Source organism: Nannospalax galili, unplaced genomic scaffold (assembly GCF_000622305.1).
Source record: "Nannospalax galili isolate Female #2095 unplaced genomic scaffold, S.galili_v1.0 scaffold585, whole genome shotgun sequence".
Classification (NCBI taxonomy): Eukaryota; Metazoa; Chordata; class Mammalia; order Rodentia; family Spalacidae; genus Nannospalax; species Nannospalax galili.
In genome coordinates, this window is record NW_008354016.1 from 398,994 (window position 1) to 414,567 (window position 15,574).

Genomic DNA, 15,574 nt, shown 5'->3' on the forward strand with positions numbered 1-15,574 from the left:
TTCTAAAATCGACATTGGTGATGTTTACACAAATCTGAATATATGAAAAGCTGTTGAACTGTACACTTAGAATGAATCAGTTTGTGGTGTGAATTATATCATAATAAACCTTTTTTTTTTAACAACAAGAAACACAGCTGCAAGTGAAGAAACAGCATCACTACGATATGGGTCTTAAATGACTATAAACATTGCTTTCTCATGCCAGCCACATTTCAAATACTGTGCATTGTGAAATGATTGTGCCATTCATATTTGGTTGGGGAAATAGAATTTTATATAGTTCTTCTGCCCAGTGTAAGCTCCAGTCTGTCAGGAGACATAACTTCCTTCCAAGGGAGATGATGTTTACCCATCGGCTCTGCCTCAGCACTTTGATTCTGTAACTTGCTCTTAGTTTTATTGGCATGTTTGCCACATGCCCTATGGTGCTGTGACCTTCCCCCTCCCCCCCACATCAGCCTCATAAATAATTTCCCATTGTGAGGCTCTCTGGCACATCACATTCAGGCACTGCTCAAAGACCCTCTCTGTCCTGCTCTCTTTAACCTGTTTCAGATGCTGCACTTGCTGTGGTTTTTGCTTAGCCCTAATGTATCACACTTAAAAGCACAACCAAATACTTATTTGGTAATTTACCCATTTAGATTTTGGTGCGGATGATTAGAGTGGTGATCACTAGGATTCTGAAGCATCAGGTGTTGTGCAATGCATGTGCATCAGCAGCTTGATAGTCTTCATGTGTGTGGTACTGTGCTCGTCCTCATTGAGAGAATTATAACATTTTCAGAAGTCTGTATACTTGACTTGATTAATAACAAGAGTGCTTATGTTAAACATTAACTGGAGTAATGATTAAAAGTAGGTTAACATGCATCTCATCCAGGTTCCTGGACAATTAATTGTAGCCCACCATGATGGTGGCAGTGAGGTGAGAATAAACCAGTAAAGCAATTAAAGTCTGGGACTTGAAGAGAACTTGTGGGCTGGGGCTCTTCTAAATGCTCCATGAGAATGGCTGGCCAGTCTTACTAGAGAAAGTGATTTTTTTATTGTTTTATTTTTACAGTAGTGAGGATTAACCTTACAGCTTTGTGTACGCTAGGCAGGGACTCCACCACTGAGCCCGGGCCACAGCTCTGATGCTCCTCAAACCTTTTTCTGACACAGATCTTGCTGAGTTGCCCTGGCTGGCCTCACACTATGATCTTTTTACCTCAGTGTCCTCTGTGGGCATTGCATGACATGGGTGCACTTACCTACATGCAGGCAATACACGCATACACGTAAAAAATAAATAAAAATAATAAATAAAATATTTAAAAAAGAGCAAGAAATGATTTGTAAATGGATCCCCACCCCCCATTTTCTTATTTCTTCTTGTGCTAGCGATTCCTGGGCTTTGGGCATATGTATATGCTCTTTCACTGAGCTGCACTCTCAGTCCCTAAATTGGCTCTCGAAAATTAAGTACTAAGTTGGGGAAGTCAGAGAAACAGGCCCAAGGCAAAGCAGCCACATGAAGTTCTGTGGAAAAAGGTTGAGATAGCCTTTCCATTTGGAAGTTCTCAACTGCAGGGCAGTGTTATGCATTTGGCAATGTCTAGAACTGTCCTAATTTATGTGTGCAGGGGGGTGGGGTCGGGGTGTGTGGGGAGGGATGGGGGTGTTGGTGTGGATTGTGGAGGAGGGCAGGCAGCTTCTACAGCCATCTAGTGGATGGAGGCCTAAAGTGCATGAGTCTTTAGTCAGATATACAGAGCCTGTCACTTGCTTAACACACACAACCACATGCGTATCTAAGCACACAGTAGATTCTTAGGACAGAGTGTAGCACCAAAGCCAGTAGGGCCTCCTCATCAGAGGGGCCTGGTAACTGTGATGCCTACAGATCTCCTCAGCCTAAGGCAGAGTCTGACAAGGATTTAATTTTGGTGTAAATCTTGGAGGCCTTAGTACACATTACTTCACACACACACACACACACACGCACACACACACACACACGTCTAATGATGGCACAGGTTTCCTTTGTGTTGCTGTTAGACTATCAGGCCTTCTAGGGTAGCCAACCTCATTTTAACTTTTTTGAGTTTCGGATACCTCATGGTCTGTAGAAAGAACATACTATGGCAAAACATAAAAGAACAATTTTAAGAAGGAATCCTATGATGGAATAAACCAAAAGGAAAGCAGTCTGAGGTTGTGGTCATTAAATATAGGTTATTTCAACAATGTTGAAAGAAAAACAGTAAAGCAAACAAAATTAAGGTTGTTACTACCAAGAGGCTTATGGATGGGCCTTAATCTTTGTATTTTAGAAATCTTATTATTGTTATTTTTTATTTTGAAGAGAACCCCTAATCTTAATGTTTTGTAGGCACAGCTGGCTTTGAGGCTATGGAAACTCAGAAGGGAAAAGCTTTGTTCTGGAGAATAACTTATTTAGTTCTTAAAGTCAGTGCAGGAAAGGCCCTTATCCATGTTGTCCATCCACAGGACAAGTCAGCAAACCTCAAACTATTTATGACAGGGAAGCATTTGAATGAAACCTAATTGCTGATCTTTTTCTTGGAATGTGCCTGTCCTTATTTGGTTAAGGGAAGGAGGGCTGTAGCTTAGTTTTACCTCCTAGGTTATTACAGAAGAAGAGCAGACAGGTGTTTGTGTTTTGTTTTGTTTTGTTTTGGTGGGCGGTGGCAGCTTGTGGACTTTATAGTCTTTTCCCCTAAAGGCACAAGTGGTTAGAGTAGTTAATCTCTGTCTTTCTAGGTGACATGTTATTTAAGTTTTTCTTTGTTTAAGAAAATACAATTTTATTGACTCTACTAGTCATATCCTTGCTAAGTAGCACATTTCTTCTGTTCTGTGTATGAAGGGTTTCAGAGCCATGTTTGTAGCCTCAGAATGTTACTGCAAGCTGTTCTGGAGTTTCTGAGCATTTTGGCTATCTCAGCTAAATACTATTTTTCACATGGGGAATTTCATAAGGCTAAGGCTGACAACTTCTTTGGTTTTTAGACATTCTTGTCAGCACTTATTACTATACAAATTTGTTTAGATGGGGGACTTAGGGTACCAAATAAGGCAGAAAACAAAGCCTTCATTGAAAAGTTAACATTTTTTACCTGTCATAGTCAAGAATTGCCTGAGATACCCGATGGTTATCAGAAATCAGTCCAATGGCAGTTTATCAGGGAACATTGGCAGTCCCTTTAGGAGTAGCCATCATTGGAGCTGAAGGCTCAACCCCTCACACTGATTTAGATCTTTGCCCAGGGAGCAAAGCGCTGTTTCTTAGAACCTCATTAAGGGCAGTTCTTTTCTGATGACCTGGTTTTTCTACATTTGGGGGAACCTTTGCCCTTTTAAAATCCTTCTTTCAGCATGCCATCCTTCTGAGCCTGCAGGCAGTTAGCTTTTAGGGAAATGCATCATTCCCCAGGGTGGAAGCTATTATATTAATTTTGGGGGGTTAATGAGATGGCTCAGCTGGTAAAGACACTTGATGCCAGACCTGATGATCCGAGTTTAATCCTTGGTACCCACATGGTTGAAGGAGAGCAATAACTCCTGAAAGTTGTCCTCTGACCTCCACGTGTGCCATGGTATGTGTCTGTGCACACATATATACGTGTACGGACACACACAAATCAATAACTTTATTTATTTATTTATTTATTTATTTATTTATTTATTTATTTATTTATTTATTTATTTATTTATTTATTTGTGTTTTTGAGACAGGGTCTCCCTGTAGCCCCAGCTGGCCTGGAACTCACTGTCTAGACCAGGCTGGCCTTGAACTCACAGAGATCTGCCTGCCTCTGCCTCTAGCGTGCTGGGATTACAGGCAGGCACCACCAAGCCTGGCATGCAAATCAGTAAATTTAAATAAAACAATAAGTAGACCATGTTCCCTTGTCTGTGATCCTTTCCTCTGGGCCTTGTGTACTGTCGTGTTTACCTCTGTTGTTGACAAACCCCCAAAGTGAAGTTTAAAGTAAACTTGGAGTATTTTACCTTCTGCCTGCTTCTGCAGCTTCCTTCTGTTGTCAGGAGCAGATTGACTGATAAGAGAACCATCTAGCAATATCTGAACCCAAGAAAAGTAGACTTAAATTATATTAAACTTAATCATATGTTTTTGTTTTTGTTTCGGCAGGGGAGGGTGGAAAGGGTCTCCCTGTAGTTCTAGCTGGCCTGGAACTTTGCTGTGTAGACCAGGCTGGCGTGGATCTCATAGAGACCCACTTGCCTTTGCCTCTACCTCCCAAGTGCTGAGATCAAAGGCGTGTGCCACCACGCTCAGATTAATACTAGCTTTTTCAAGTTTTATCTTTCATAATTTTGTGACTTAGATGTTCTTTAAGCTTTGTGTTTCTTTTCTCATTTCTTTTTTAAAAATTTTCAAATACTCCTTTACTTTAGAATGAAACTACCATTTAAAATCCTTTCTCATCTGAAAGCATTTCCCCTTTTCTCTTTAACCATCTTTATCCCAAATATATCTCACATCTAAAACTTTCTATGTCTCTTATTACTTGATAGTTCCCATTTTATTTTTCTATAGAAAAAACTTTTTCTAATTTTATAAGTAAAAATTCTATTTTGGTGAAACACTGGAAGCTATATCTGAAACATAGGCAAAACATGTTAATAGCCCTGAAAAATAGTTTCCTCTATTAACAAAATGAAATTAGCCCATTTTTACAGATGTAAATTATAACAAGCACTTAGACGCTGCTCTTACTAAAAAGCATTCAGCTGGGCATGGTGGCGCACTCCTTTAATCCCATCACTCAGGAGGCAGAGGCAGGCAGATCTCTGTGAGTTCAAGGCCAGCCTGGTCTACATAGTGAGTTCCAGTCCAGCTGGGGCTACAGGGAGACCTGTCTCAAAAAGGACCCCCCCCCAAAAAATAAAAAGCATTCATTAAACACTTAGCATACATGCATCAGGAGCTGAGTTCAAATCCCCAGAACTCATGTTTCAGTTGCATTTTCTGTTGCTGGATAAACCACGTGGTAAGATCAAAAGTAGCTTGGGGAGAAGGGTTTATTTAACTTTCATTTCCCTGTTTCAGCCCATCATTGAGGGAAATCAGGGCAGGAACCCGAAGGCAGGACCCAAAGCAGAGGCCGTGTGGGAATGCTGCTTACTGACTTGATTCCTCTGGGCTGCTCAGCCACCCCTCTTCTATGGCTCAGGCCCATCTGCCTGAGGGAAGGCAGTGCGTTCAGTGTGCAGGGCCCTCCTGTATAAATTAGCAATTAAGAAAATGCTTCACAGAAATGGCCACAGGCCAGTCTGATGGGAGCAGTTCCTCAGTTCAGGTTCTCTCTTCCCAGGGTCCTCTATAGTTTGTGTCAAATCGACAGAAACTAACCAATATAATCGACCCCTTGTCAACCGTGGCCTCTCTTGCCTCTCACAAACCTCAGCTGTTCTGCACCATCCATTCAATTCTGCACCACCAAATCAAATCTAAAAACTCCAAAATCTAAAGTTCCCTAAGTCACACCTGTAATACTTTAGTTTGAAATGTGTTCAGTATTTATTAGTATCTCATTTTTGCTTAATGATTCTCTAGCAACTGATTGTTCAAAAGAAAGAAACTTACAGTGTTTACTATAGTTGAAGAATCTTTGCATGTATGTTTATTTTCCCATACTGGCATTATAGCGGTAGGGCTCAGTAAACAGAAGTTGAACGTGACAGTCCTTGAGGATGAGCATCCAACCTTGTGTAATATTAGTGAATGATTCCTTTCATTTGGCTCCTGGGCATAAGTGTGAAGTGTTCTAAAGAAATTGTACTCTGATAAGCTACTTCTCAAAGGAGGGATGGTTTTCGTTTACTATGACATTATCAAAATGTAAACAAATGGATTTCTTTTCCTTGTGAGTAGTGTATTTCTTAATCTCTCATCTTTCAACATGTTTGTTCTCTGCTGTGTTCTATAAAAGGTTAGGCTGTTTAGGCTTAGTCACTGTGCTTGGGGGCAACATTTACAGTGATACTTAAGTAGCGGAGTTTTATCCAGATGAAATAGGGCTGCTGGCTATGAAACCTGGCAGCTGTTCTCCTGCATCATAGTATCTGTAATTTTAGTTCATAACTCTTAAGTTTCTTACTGCCACTCGATATTCATTGAAATCAACCATTTAAAATATTATTTTTATTTTATGTGTATTTGTGTATTGCCTGCATGTAGGTAAGTGCACCCATGTCACTGCAATGCCCACAGAAGACAAGAGACTGTTGGATCCCCTAGAACTGGAGTTATGGACAGTCGTTAGCTGCCATGTGGGTAGCAGGATTTGAACCCAGGTTTTCTGCAAGAACAGTCAGTGTTCTTAACTGCTGAACCATCTCTCCAGCCCCGAAATCAGCCATTTCTTGATTTTATCATTTGTGCTACTTTGTGTGCAAATTGGTTAAGACGATCCAACCGTCATAACACTTGCAGGAAAGTGACTGGAACTGGAAAACATTATGTTAAATGAAATAACCCAGAATTGGAAAGACAAACCATATGCTTTCTCTTGTATGTGGAATGTAGAACCTAAGTTGTATGTGTGTGTGTGTGTGTCTGTGTGTGTGTGTGTGTGTGTGTGAGAGAGAGAGAGAGAGAGAGAAGGAGAGAGAGGAAAAGAGAGAGCGTGGATATGTGCACTTTTGTGGGACCATGAGAGGGAAAGAGATTTTATTTATTATTTATTTATTTATTTTCCTTATTTTTATTGAAGTTTTGCGATTTCCAGACAATATAATTTGATGACATTTTTATCCCCCTTCCCATCCATTCCCTCCCCCCTTAATTCAATATACTGTCTCTGGGTAATAAAACCTATGGAGTCTAACTTGAATCCCCAAATGTTCTCCAACATGGGTTCATCTACTCGAGCTTGCATATGACTTGTGCATGCTGTAAACATTGCTGTGAGGTCATATGAGTAACTGGCCAGCTGTCTGGAGAACTCTAGCCCTCCATGGTCAGCTACCACCTCTGGCTCTTACAATCTACCACCTCTGGCTCTTACAATCTTTCCACCTTGCTCTGCAATGATTTCAAGTCCTGAGCTCCAGAAGCCTGACAGAGGCATCCCACCAGAGATAAGCGCTCTGTAGCCCAAGGAAGAGATTTTAAAGAGGGGAGAAGGGTGTGGGGATAAGGAAGGTGGAGGAGGGGGATGAATTACAACAAATCACAGTGACAGATGCATTAAACTGCTACAGTGAAACTAACTACTTTGTATATTATCTTAAAAGTTTAGTTACCTTCTAGGTGTGGTGGCGCCTATAATCCCAGCATTCACAGTCCAAGGCAGGTGGATCGAAGTGAGTCTTTATAGTGAGTTCCAGACTGCCTGGGGCTATAGGGAGCCACCCCCCCCCCTTCCAAAAAAATAAAACCCCACAAAAATTCAGTTAACACACCCATAAATAGAATATACCTTTAACATGAAATATGTATCTTATATCTCATTAAATTTGGATTTAATATAAAAAAGTAATCCAATATACCTATAGTTGATATTACACGAATATCATGGAAAACCTGAAGGGAAAAACAAAAAGACTAGCAAGTACAAGAAATTTCTTTGGGCCCATTTGTGAGTTTGAGTACATTCCCTCCTTATTTGTTGTAGTTGCTTTTGGTTGTCACTGACTCTTCTGCTGGTGATCAGTCTGTCTTCTTAACTTTCCATGTAGAGCAGCTTTCTCACTCTTGCTTTTGCTGTCCATAGTCTGTGGGAGCCCTTCTGTAATTTTCTCGAAGCGCATTCGTTTTTCTTTCCCTTCACACTTGCTGTTCTGTGCCCTTCTTCTAATGTCTCTTTGCAGTCAACTCTTTTCTGTCTGCAATCTGTTCTCCACCCAGGAGCCAGAGTGTTTATGTACTTTTAATCTGGACCTATTATTCTCTTATTTAAAAGATTCCAGGGAAATGGATCAGTTGCTTGTTGTGCAAACATTAGGAGCTCAGTTCAATCCCCAGAACCCACATTAAAAACTTGGGTGTGGTGATGTATGCTTGTCATCACAGCACTGGGCTGGCAGAGACAGCCTGATCCCTTGGTGATTCACTGGCCAGCCACCCTGGCCTAATTGGTGAGTGTCAGGCTAGTTTCAAAAGTAAGGTGAATGGCTCCCAAGGAACCTGTTTACACACACACACACACACACACACACACACACACCACATACACATACACACCACATACACATACACACCACACACACACACACACACACACACACACACACAAATAAGCCCCTTGGTGGTGCCTAGGATAACTCACATCCTTTGCATGGCTAAGGAGGCCTTTTGTGGCTGGCTCAGGTGGTTTCTCCAGCTCTCCCTTGTTCTATTTCCTATGTGGGTTACAGGGTCAGTGATGAGGCTGATCTGAGCTCCTGCTAAGTATATACTTCCTCCTCTGTGTCTTCTCAACTTGAAATGACTGCATTAAAACAATTTTTTTGAAAACTTCAATTTTTTAATTTTAAAGTGTATGAGTGTTTTACCTGCATGTATTTAAATATATCTGTGTGTGCAATGCCCATGGAGGCCAGAAGAGGGCATTGGATTCCCTGGAACTGGAATTACAGTCAGATGTTTGGTGCTGGGACCAAACTCGGGGTCCTTTGCAGGATCAGCTAGTGTTCTTAACTGATGAGCCATCTCTCTAGCACCTAAAACTTTAAAAACTTTAAAGTGTAGTTTTAGGTTTACAGTAACAGCAGAAAGAAAGCACAGAAATTTCCCATAGACCCTGTCTCATATATGCATGGATTCCCCTGCTAGTATCCCCCCACCGAAGTAGTCCATTTGTTACAGTTAATGCATTTTCATTGGCACATCATAGTCACCTGAGGACTGCAGTTTACATCAACTTCACTCTTGGTGGTATCTGTTTTCTGGGCTTGGCGAATGTGTAAGGGCAGGTTTCCATCACTGTAATATCATACAAAATAGTTTTATTGCCCTAAGGATGCTGCTTTTCCTGTTCATTATTTCTCATCCAGCTCTTGGCAACTGTTTCTGTAGTTTTGCCTTTTCTAGTGTTATCATATACTTGAAATCATGCATTATGTATAACCATCTCCTATGGAATTCTCTCACCAAGTCATAATACATTGAATGTTCCTCATGTCTTTTTGTAGCATGGTAGATTATTTGTTTAACGTGGAATAACCCATAGTCTGGCTATATCATTTACCAACTGAGGGATGTTTTGATTCCTTCCAAGTTTGTTCAAGTATGAATAAACTTTATGCAGGTTTTTGTGTGGATATAAATCTTCTACAACTCTGTATAAATAAGAAATGTGCCTTTAATCCCAGCACTCTGATGGAGAGGCAGGTGGATCTCTGTGTTTGAGGCTAGCTTGGTCTACATATCAAGTTCTATGCCAGTCAGTACTACATGATGAGGCCCTGTCTCAAAAAACAAACAAACAAACAAACAAACAAACAAACAAACTAAAAACCCAAAAACCCAACCCAAACAAACAGAAAAAAATGTGACGGCAGGGTCCTAATGGTAAGAGAATGTGTCCATTTGTAAGAAACCGTAAAGCTGACTTTCAGTGTCTACACTGTTTTCCCTCATTATTGATGAATAAAAGTTCCTTTGTTCCACATCTTAAGAACATTTAGTGGTTTTAGTATTTTTGATTTTAGTCATTCTAATAGATATGTTATAATTATGTATTAATTTATATTTCCTTAATGCAAATTAGGGTGGTGAGCATCTTTGCTTATGCAACCCAGCAAAGAATTAAAAGAATTAAAAGCAGGGATTGAGCAACTGTTTATGTACCCACATCTATAGTAATATTAGTCACAATGGCCAAATGTGGGATCCACCTAGGTGTTCATGGGTGAGTAACTCGATCAATAAATATATAATACAATGTTATTCTGCCTTAAAAGGGAAGAAGATCCTGATATATGCTCCAACATGAATAAATCTTGAATAAATGCAAAAAGCTGATTGAAGAATATGTGACTTCACTTCATGTGGTACTTAGAGTGTTCAAATTCATAGAGACAGCATTCAGTAGAAATTGCCACAGGTTGAAGAGTAGGAGAACAGAGAATAATGCTTAGCAGTACACAGAAATTCAGTTTCACAATATTAAAAAAATTAACAACTTGTGGCATACATCTGTAATCCAGCACTCAGGAGGCTGAGGCAGAACAGAGCTCAAGGCCAGAGCTTAGCTACATAGTGAGATTGTCCCTCCTCTCTGCCAAATATTTTGGAACTTAATGGTAGTACAACAGTATGAATATATTTATGTGTAAAAATGGCCTAGTTAGGAAATTTTACATGTACATATTTTATTGCTGTTAAAAAATAATGCAAAAATTTGATACTTGCAGTCAAACATTTGAAAACTGAAGAGGAGGTTGTGTGTTGGCACTGGGGGTAACCTGATGTTTTCTGGTGTCTTTCAGGCCTGGCATTCCTTTGACTGTGCAGGCGTTTTCCGAAGAGGAAAGGAAGCAGTGGTTGGAAGCTCTGGGTGGAAAAGAAGCTGTAAGAATAATCAGTGGTTGAGCTTTGTTTCAGATCCTGTAGAGCTCTCTTGTGTTCATTCCCATGTTACTTTTCTTTTATAATGTTTGAGAATAGTTCCGTGCTGGAACTGGTATTTGAACTCATCTTGGAATCGTTTTGCACTCCAGTAACTTGGCTTGGGGTAGTAGCAGCACACCCAAGAATGGTGCATCATTTGTTTTCAATTCTGATTGGTTTGTCATTCTGATTGGTTTTTTTTGGAAGAAATCACCAAAATTCTCAATTTCTTCTGTTTCACCTGACAGTTTTTTGGGTGGTGAGCACATTAAATGCTTGCAGTGTATTTTAATCTCTGGAGATGGGATGGGAAATACAAGGCAATGTTAGTGACTGCTGCCCATGTTGGGCCCATATTTAACAGTGAGTGGTTTAGTGTAGTGGTTTCCAGTGTGCACTGTTGCATAGCCTTAGAGTGGGCCTTGGCATTGAGATTGCTTTGAGGAACAAAGTAAAGGTCGTGACAGACCCAGAGGCACCTGAATTCAATCTGTCGCCACTCTATTCCAGCACTGCTTCAGCATTGCTTTCCTTGCTGTGCACTGCTGGCCTCTGAGAATTCAGAATTTGGAAGATCATGTATTGAGTGGGATTGAAGCAATTTAAATACACTGTGTAAATTATTATGACTCTAAATAAGCTGCCAGAGCAGGTACTGCCTGGGCTTTTCATCAGCTGTTTATGAAGGTTTGGGAAACAGAGTGATTTGAAAAATGTATATAATAGGAAGTCAGGATTCAGAATAGAGCTTTTTTTTGTGTGTGTGTTTTTGAAGCAGGGTCTCCCTTTGGCCCCAGCTGTCCTCCTGGGACTCACTATGTAGACCAGGCTGGCCTTGAACTCACAGAGATCTGCCTGCCTCTGCCTCCCAAATAGAGCTTTTTAATATGGGTTTGGGACAGTTACTTTAGTCTAAGAGAGCACATTGTTTAAAGTACAGGAGATGGGGCCAGGATGCTGGCTAGCAGTGCATATGGCAATCATGAGGCGATGTCTGAAAAATGAAAACCCAGTTAATATATTTAAAAAACATTGATATTATTTAAGAGAATGTATCACCCTTGAAAAAATAAGCAGGAATCAGACTGGTACGCGTCTTGCCATATTTTAACAGCATTTAGACTCTCTCCCTTTGTTTCCGCCCTTTCTTTATTGATAAGGATGGAACCTGGGCCTCACTCATGCTAGTCAAGTACTCTGCTACTGAACTATACCCCCAGCCCCTATTTATATCTACCCAGCCCCTTTTTATGCTGAATCAGTTCTTAAAATTTTAAGCTGGGAGTCAGAGTACTCAAGAGTTTTGATAGTAACTGAGATTCCATTCTAGTTATGCTCATCTTTTTAGTAAAGGCATGATGTATCTTTCCAGATATTCAAGGAGTACTTTGGAAAAAGAGTTTGTATACAAAAAGATCTCATGAATAAGTCATTGTGGCATAAGTCTGTTTCCAATATGGCATAGCCTTGAACTCAAGTAAAGAGCAAAGAGCCAGGTCATTAACAGATAAGGGCACCTGTGCAGAAAGGCAGTATGAGCTATGCATTTGAATGGGTACCACAAGGCATAGACTGTTTTTACAGATGCTCTATGTCTTGCACATAATGGGGCAGTGCTAGAATTTTTAGCAGCTGCTCAGAATGACCACTGTGCTATCTCAGATAGGCTTAAGCTATACTGAGGATTATCTACTACTTAAGAAAATACTAGATTTTAACAGTAATAGTGAAAAAAATGAGCTTGAGATTATTGATTAGAATGGGTCAGCTTGTCAGTCTGTCACTGTAAGGCTGTGTACTTCAAATTTGTGTAGATTTGTACCAAGTTCTTTAAGGACTATGGACCCTTTTGCCTCATTTTGACAGTTTGGCATACCTCTGTAAGAGAAAACTAAATATAAAAAAACTAAATATATTTCATACCCCATATTTCTAATATTAAATTTATAAATATGCATTTTTGCATGTTCCTACTTGCTTGACTATTTTTATTGATTTATTAAAAGTTTTGTTTTATCTTTTTTTTTTAACTAGCTGTTCCATAGTTTTAATAGAGCCATCATCCCAAGAGCAGAAGGAGGTAAGTGTTAATTTGCCATGTTCATTGTTCCTGACCCCAAGCTTTCGCTGGGGCTTACTCTGTGCCCCTTTTAAGCTAGTTCTCTGAACTGTATGAATTCTGTCTTAACCATTGGGATTGCCTCAGAGTGTTCTGAACTGCGGTAGCCCTCCTGGTATTTCCCACCTGAACTTTTTCTACAGTTACATTGCTCTTTATTTCTATAGTCAGAAATCATCACAAAAGAATTTTAGATATGCAGCTTTCAGCTTCCTTAGCTATAAGATGCTATAGGCAAGAACCGCTTCTTAGGTCCTTGTTTTCAACCCTCCTTGTCCTATCAGTTTTCAGGTTCTCTAAGGTATGATAATGTTTAATTGGGGACATCAAAAGGCTTCAGTGCAACTACCCATGTGGTAGTAAGCTGTGGGTGTATTCAAATAGGCTGAAGCAGGGAGAGAATTTTTAAAAATGTGTATGATTGTATTGCCTGCATGTGTGTAAGGTACCCATGTTATGCAATGCCTGTGGATGACAGAAGAAGGTGCTCGATCCCTTGGAACTGGAGTTACGGATGGTTAGCAGCCATATGAGTGCTGGGAATCGAATGTGGGTCCACTGCAAGAGCAGTCAGTCAGTACTCTTAACTGCTGTGGCATCTCTCCAGCCTTCGTGGGGAGAGAATTTTTTTTTTTTTAGGGAGCAAGATGTTCTGTTTTATTTTGTTTGTGGGGAGCGGGGTCTTACTGTCTAGAATTCTTGCTTTCAGGTGATCCTCCTGGTAACTGGGACTATGGACAAACATCACCATGCCCAGCTTTACCATACCTGTTTTTTTGGGGCGGGTGAAAGGAGAACAGGATCTCTTATAGCACAGGATAGCCTCTAACTCACTGTGTAGCCCGAGTGACCTTGAACTTCTGATCTTCCAACCTGCTTTCACCTCCTGAGTACTGGGATTATAGCTGTGCATCACCATGTCTGGTTTATACAAGGATGATGATTGAACCCAGGGCTTCGTGCACATTAGGCAGGCACTCTACCAACTGAGCTGCATCCCCAGCTCTTTATATGACTTTTTTTGTTAATTATTTATTGAATAACCACATACTTAGAAGAAGCATTTCATTACAACAGCATTGACATATTCAATAACAATTTTCTGAGCTAAGATGCATCTTTTCAGAATTGGCTGTAAATTTTTAGGTTTACAGTTGAATTATTACAAGAACCTTGAGAGTGAGTAGGAAGGATGGACTGGCAGGTTGGCAAGCTGGCAGGCTAGTAGGTGAGGTGACTAAGCAGTCAGATATTCCTGATCAGGGCCAGTTTGGGGGGAAGAGATGACCTGCTCCTGCTGTGAGAACCCTGGGTTTCATCCACTTCTCTACCAAGATATTTACCAAACTCTTAAACAAAAGTGTTACTTTCTGAGCTCCTTGGGATCTAAGTATAGATATAAAGTCATCAGGTAGATTTCAATGGTAATGTTTTTCACATAACACACTCCAGAGCAAGAGTATATCTGTTTCACAAGTGGGTGCAAGTTTCTAGGTTCACAACTGAGTTAATACAATTATACAATATTGAACTCGGTATAAGCCCTCTAAGACATAAAATTGAATGAGTTTTTTAACCTTCAAAAAAGATCTCCATTTCATTTTACAAATATTATTCCTTGCAGAAAGATTCCTTGTTTTTGCTACTAACACTGAGATGTTGGTGCATGCATATCTAATCTATATGCATCTGATTATTACTAGTCATAATCAGTTGCACTTAGATCCCTGGTGCCTGTGTATGTCTATGAAGTCATTGGGTAGATTTCAATGGAAATGTTTATTACCTCTACTAATTAGTATGACTAATAAGTAAATTTCCATGCTTCCTCCTCAAATATAATACATTTTTAAAAATTTGTTGATTTTTTTTTTTATGTGTGTGTATATCATACAGAACATCCCAAACCATCATTCGGCTATACACCCATTTCCCAGATGACACCCTCCCATAGCCTCCCTCCCCCCACTAGAGCCCTTATACTCTGATATCCCTGCTAATGTCTGCTGTGTTGTTGGCACCCCAGCCAATCCCCACTACTTGCCCTTCTGGTGAAATCTAGTCAGCCTATCTAGAGGTCTTTGTTTTAGGAAGGTCAGCTGTTCCTCATCTAGCAGTAATCAATTGTCAATACTCCTTATACTCCTTTAGATAAGATTAGGGTCTGCAGTTCATTTTCCAAGTTCTATGTTGGGTTACTATTTGGGAGTCCCTTTGGTCACCCTGGCCAACGACTCAAAAGAAGGTATCTCCTATCTGGCAATTTTGCTTGTTATGTAGCCTTTAGGTATGCATGTGGACTCTTAAGAAATTGCATTGACCCCTTTAATCTTTGGTTATACTTTCGTTTTGGATGTTTAAGGCCATACAGTTGGCCCAGATAAACCAATTTATTTTCACTCTTAAGGTCGATTGAGGATCTGTTCCTCAGGGGTCACATGGGCTTGGGAGGAGCCCCTGGCTCCTTTCTTTTACCAGTTCCGCCTATGTGAAGATAAGTCAAAGGTCCTGCTCGATCATACCTGGCTTCGCTTAGAAGCATGGAGGAAGTGACTCTTCTGTGTTGACCGTCCTCTTTGTAGACTGGACACTGGTTCAAGTCCATCTTGTGGGGTCTTCTCAGCCTCCTTGATCAAGAAGACAGGTGACCCACCACAATTACAGGACATTTTCAGAGATATTCATAGTCCCCTGGAACTAGTCGACCTAGGAGGGCAAGGAGCAAAAACTGTCCTTTATGGCCCTCTAACCAAATTAGTATAGGCCTCAAAGTATGTCTGTTAAAAACATCCAAGGTTAGTTCCACCAGTCTGGTACTTTTAATTACCATGTGCCATGTAGATAAAGCTTGGGCAAAGACC

The 15,574-nt window shown here is 40.4% G+C and overlaps 1 protein-coding gene across 2 annotated transcripts in view; it reads left to right on the forward strand.

Annotated features, from left to right (window-relative positions):
- The window catches only part of Arhgap10 (Rho GTPase activating protein 10), a 415,566-nt gene that overhangs the window by 187,017 nt on the left and 212,975 nt on the right, over positions 1–15,574 (forward strand). For both annotated transcript variants that reach the window (XM_017802706.2, XM_008851102.3), the window contains exons 11-12: positions 10,474–10,555; positions 12,629–12,674. In XM_017802706.2, coding sequence (XP_017658195.1) covers positions 10,474–10,555; positions 12,629–12,674 — 128 coding nt within the window. The remainder of the gene's footprint in view (positions 1–10,473; positions 10,556–12,628; positions 12,675–15,574) is intronic.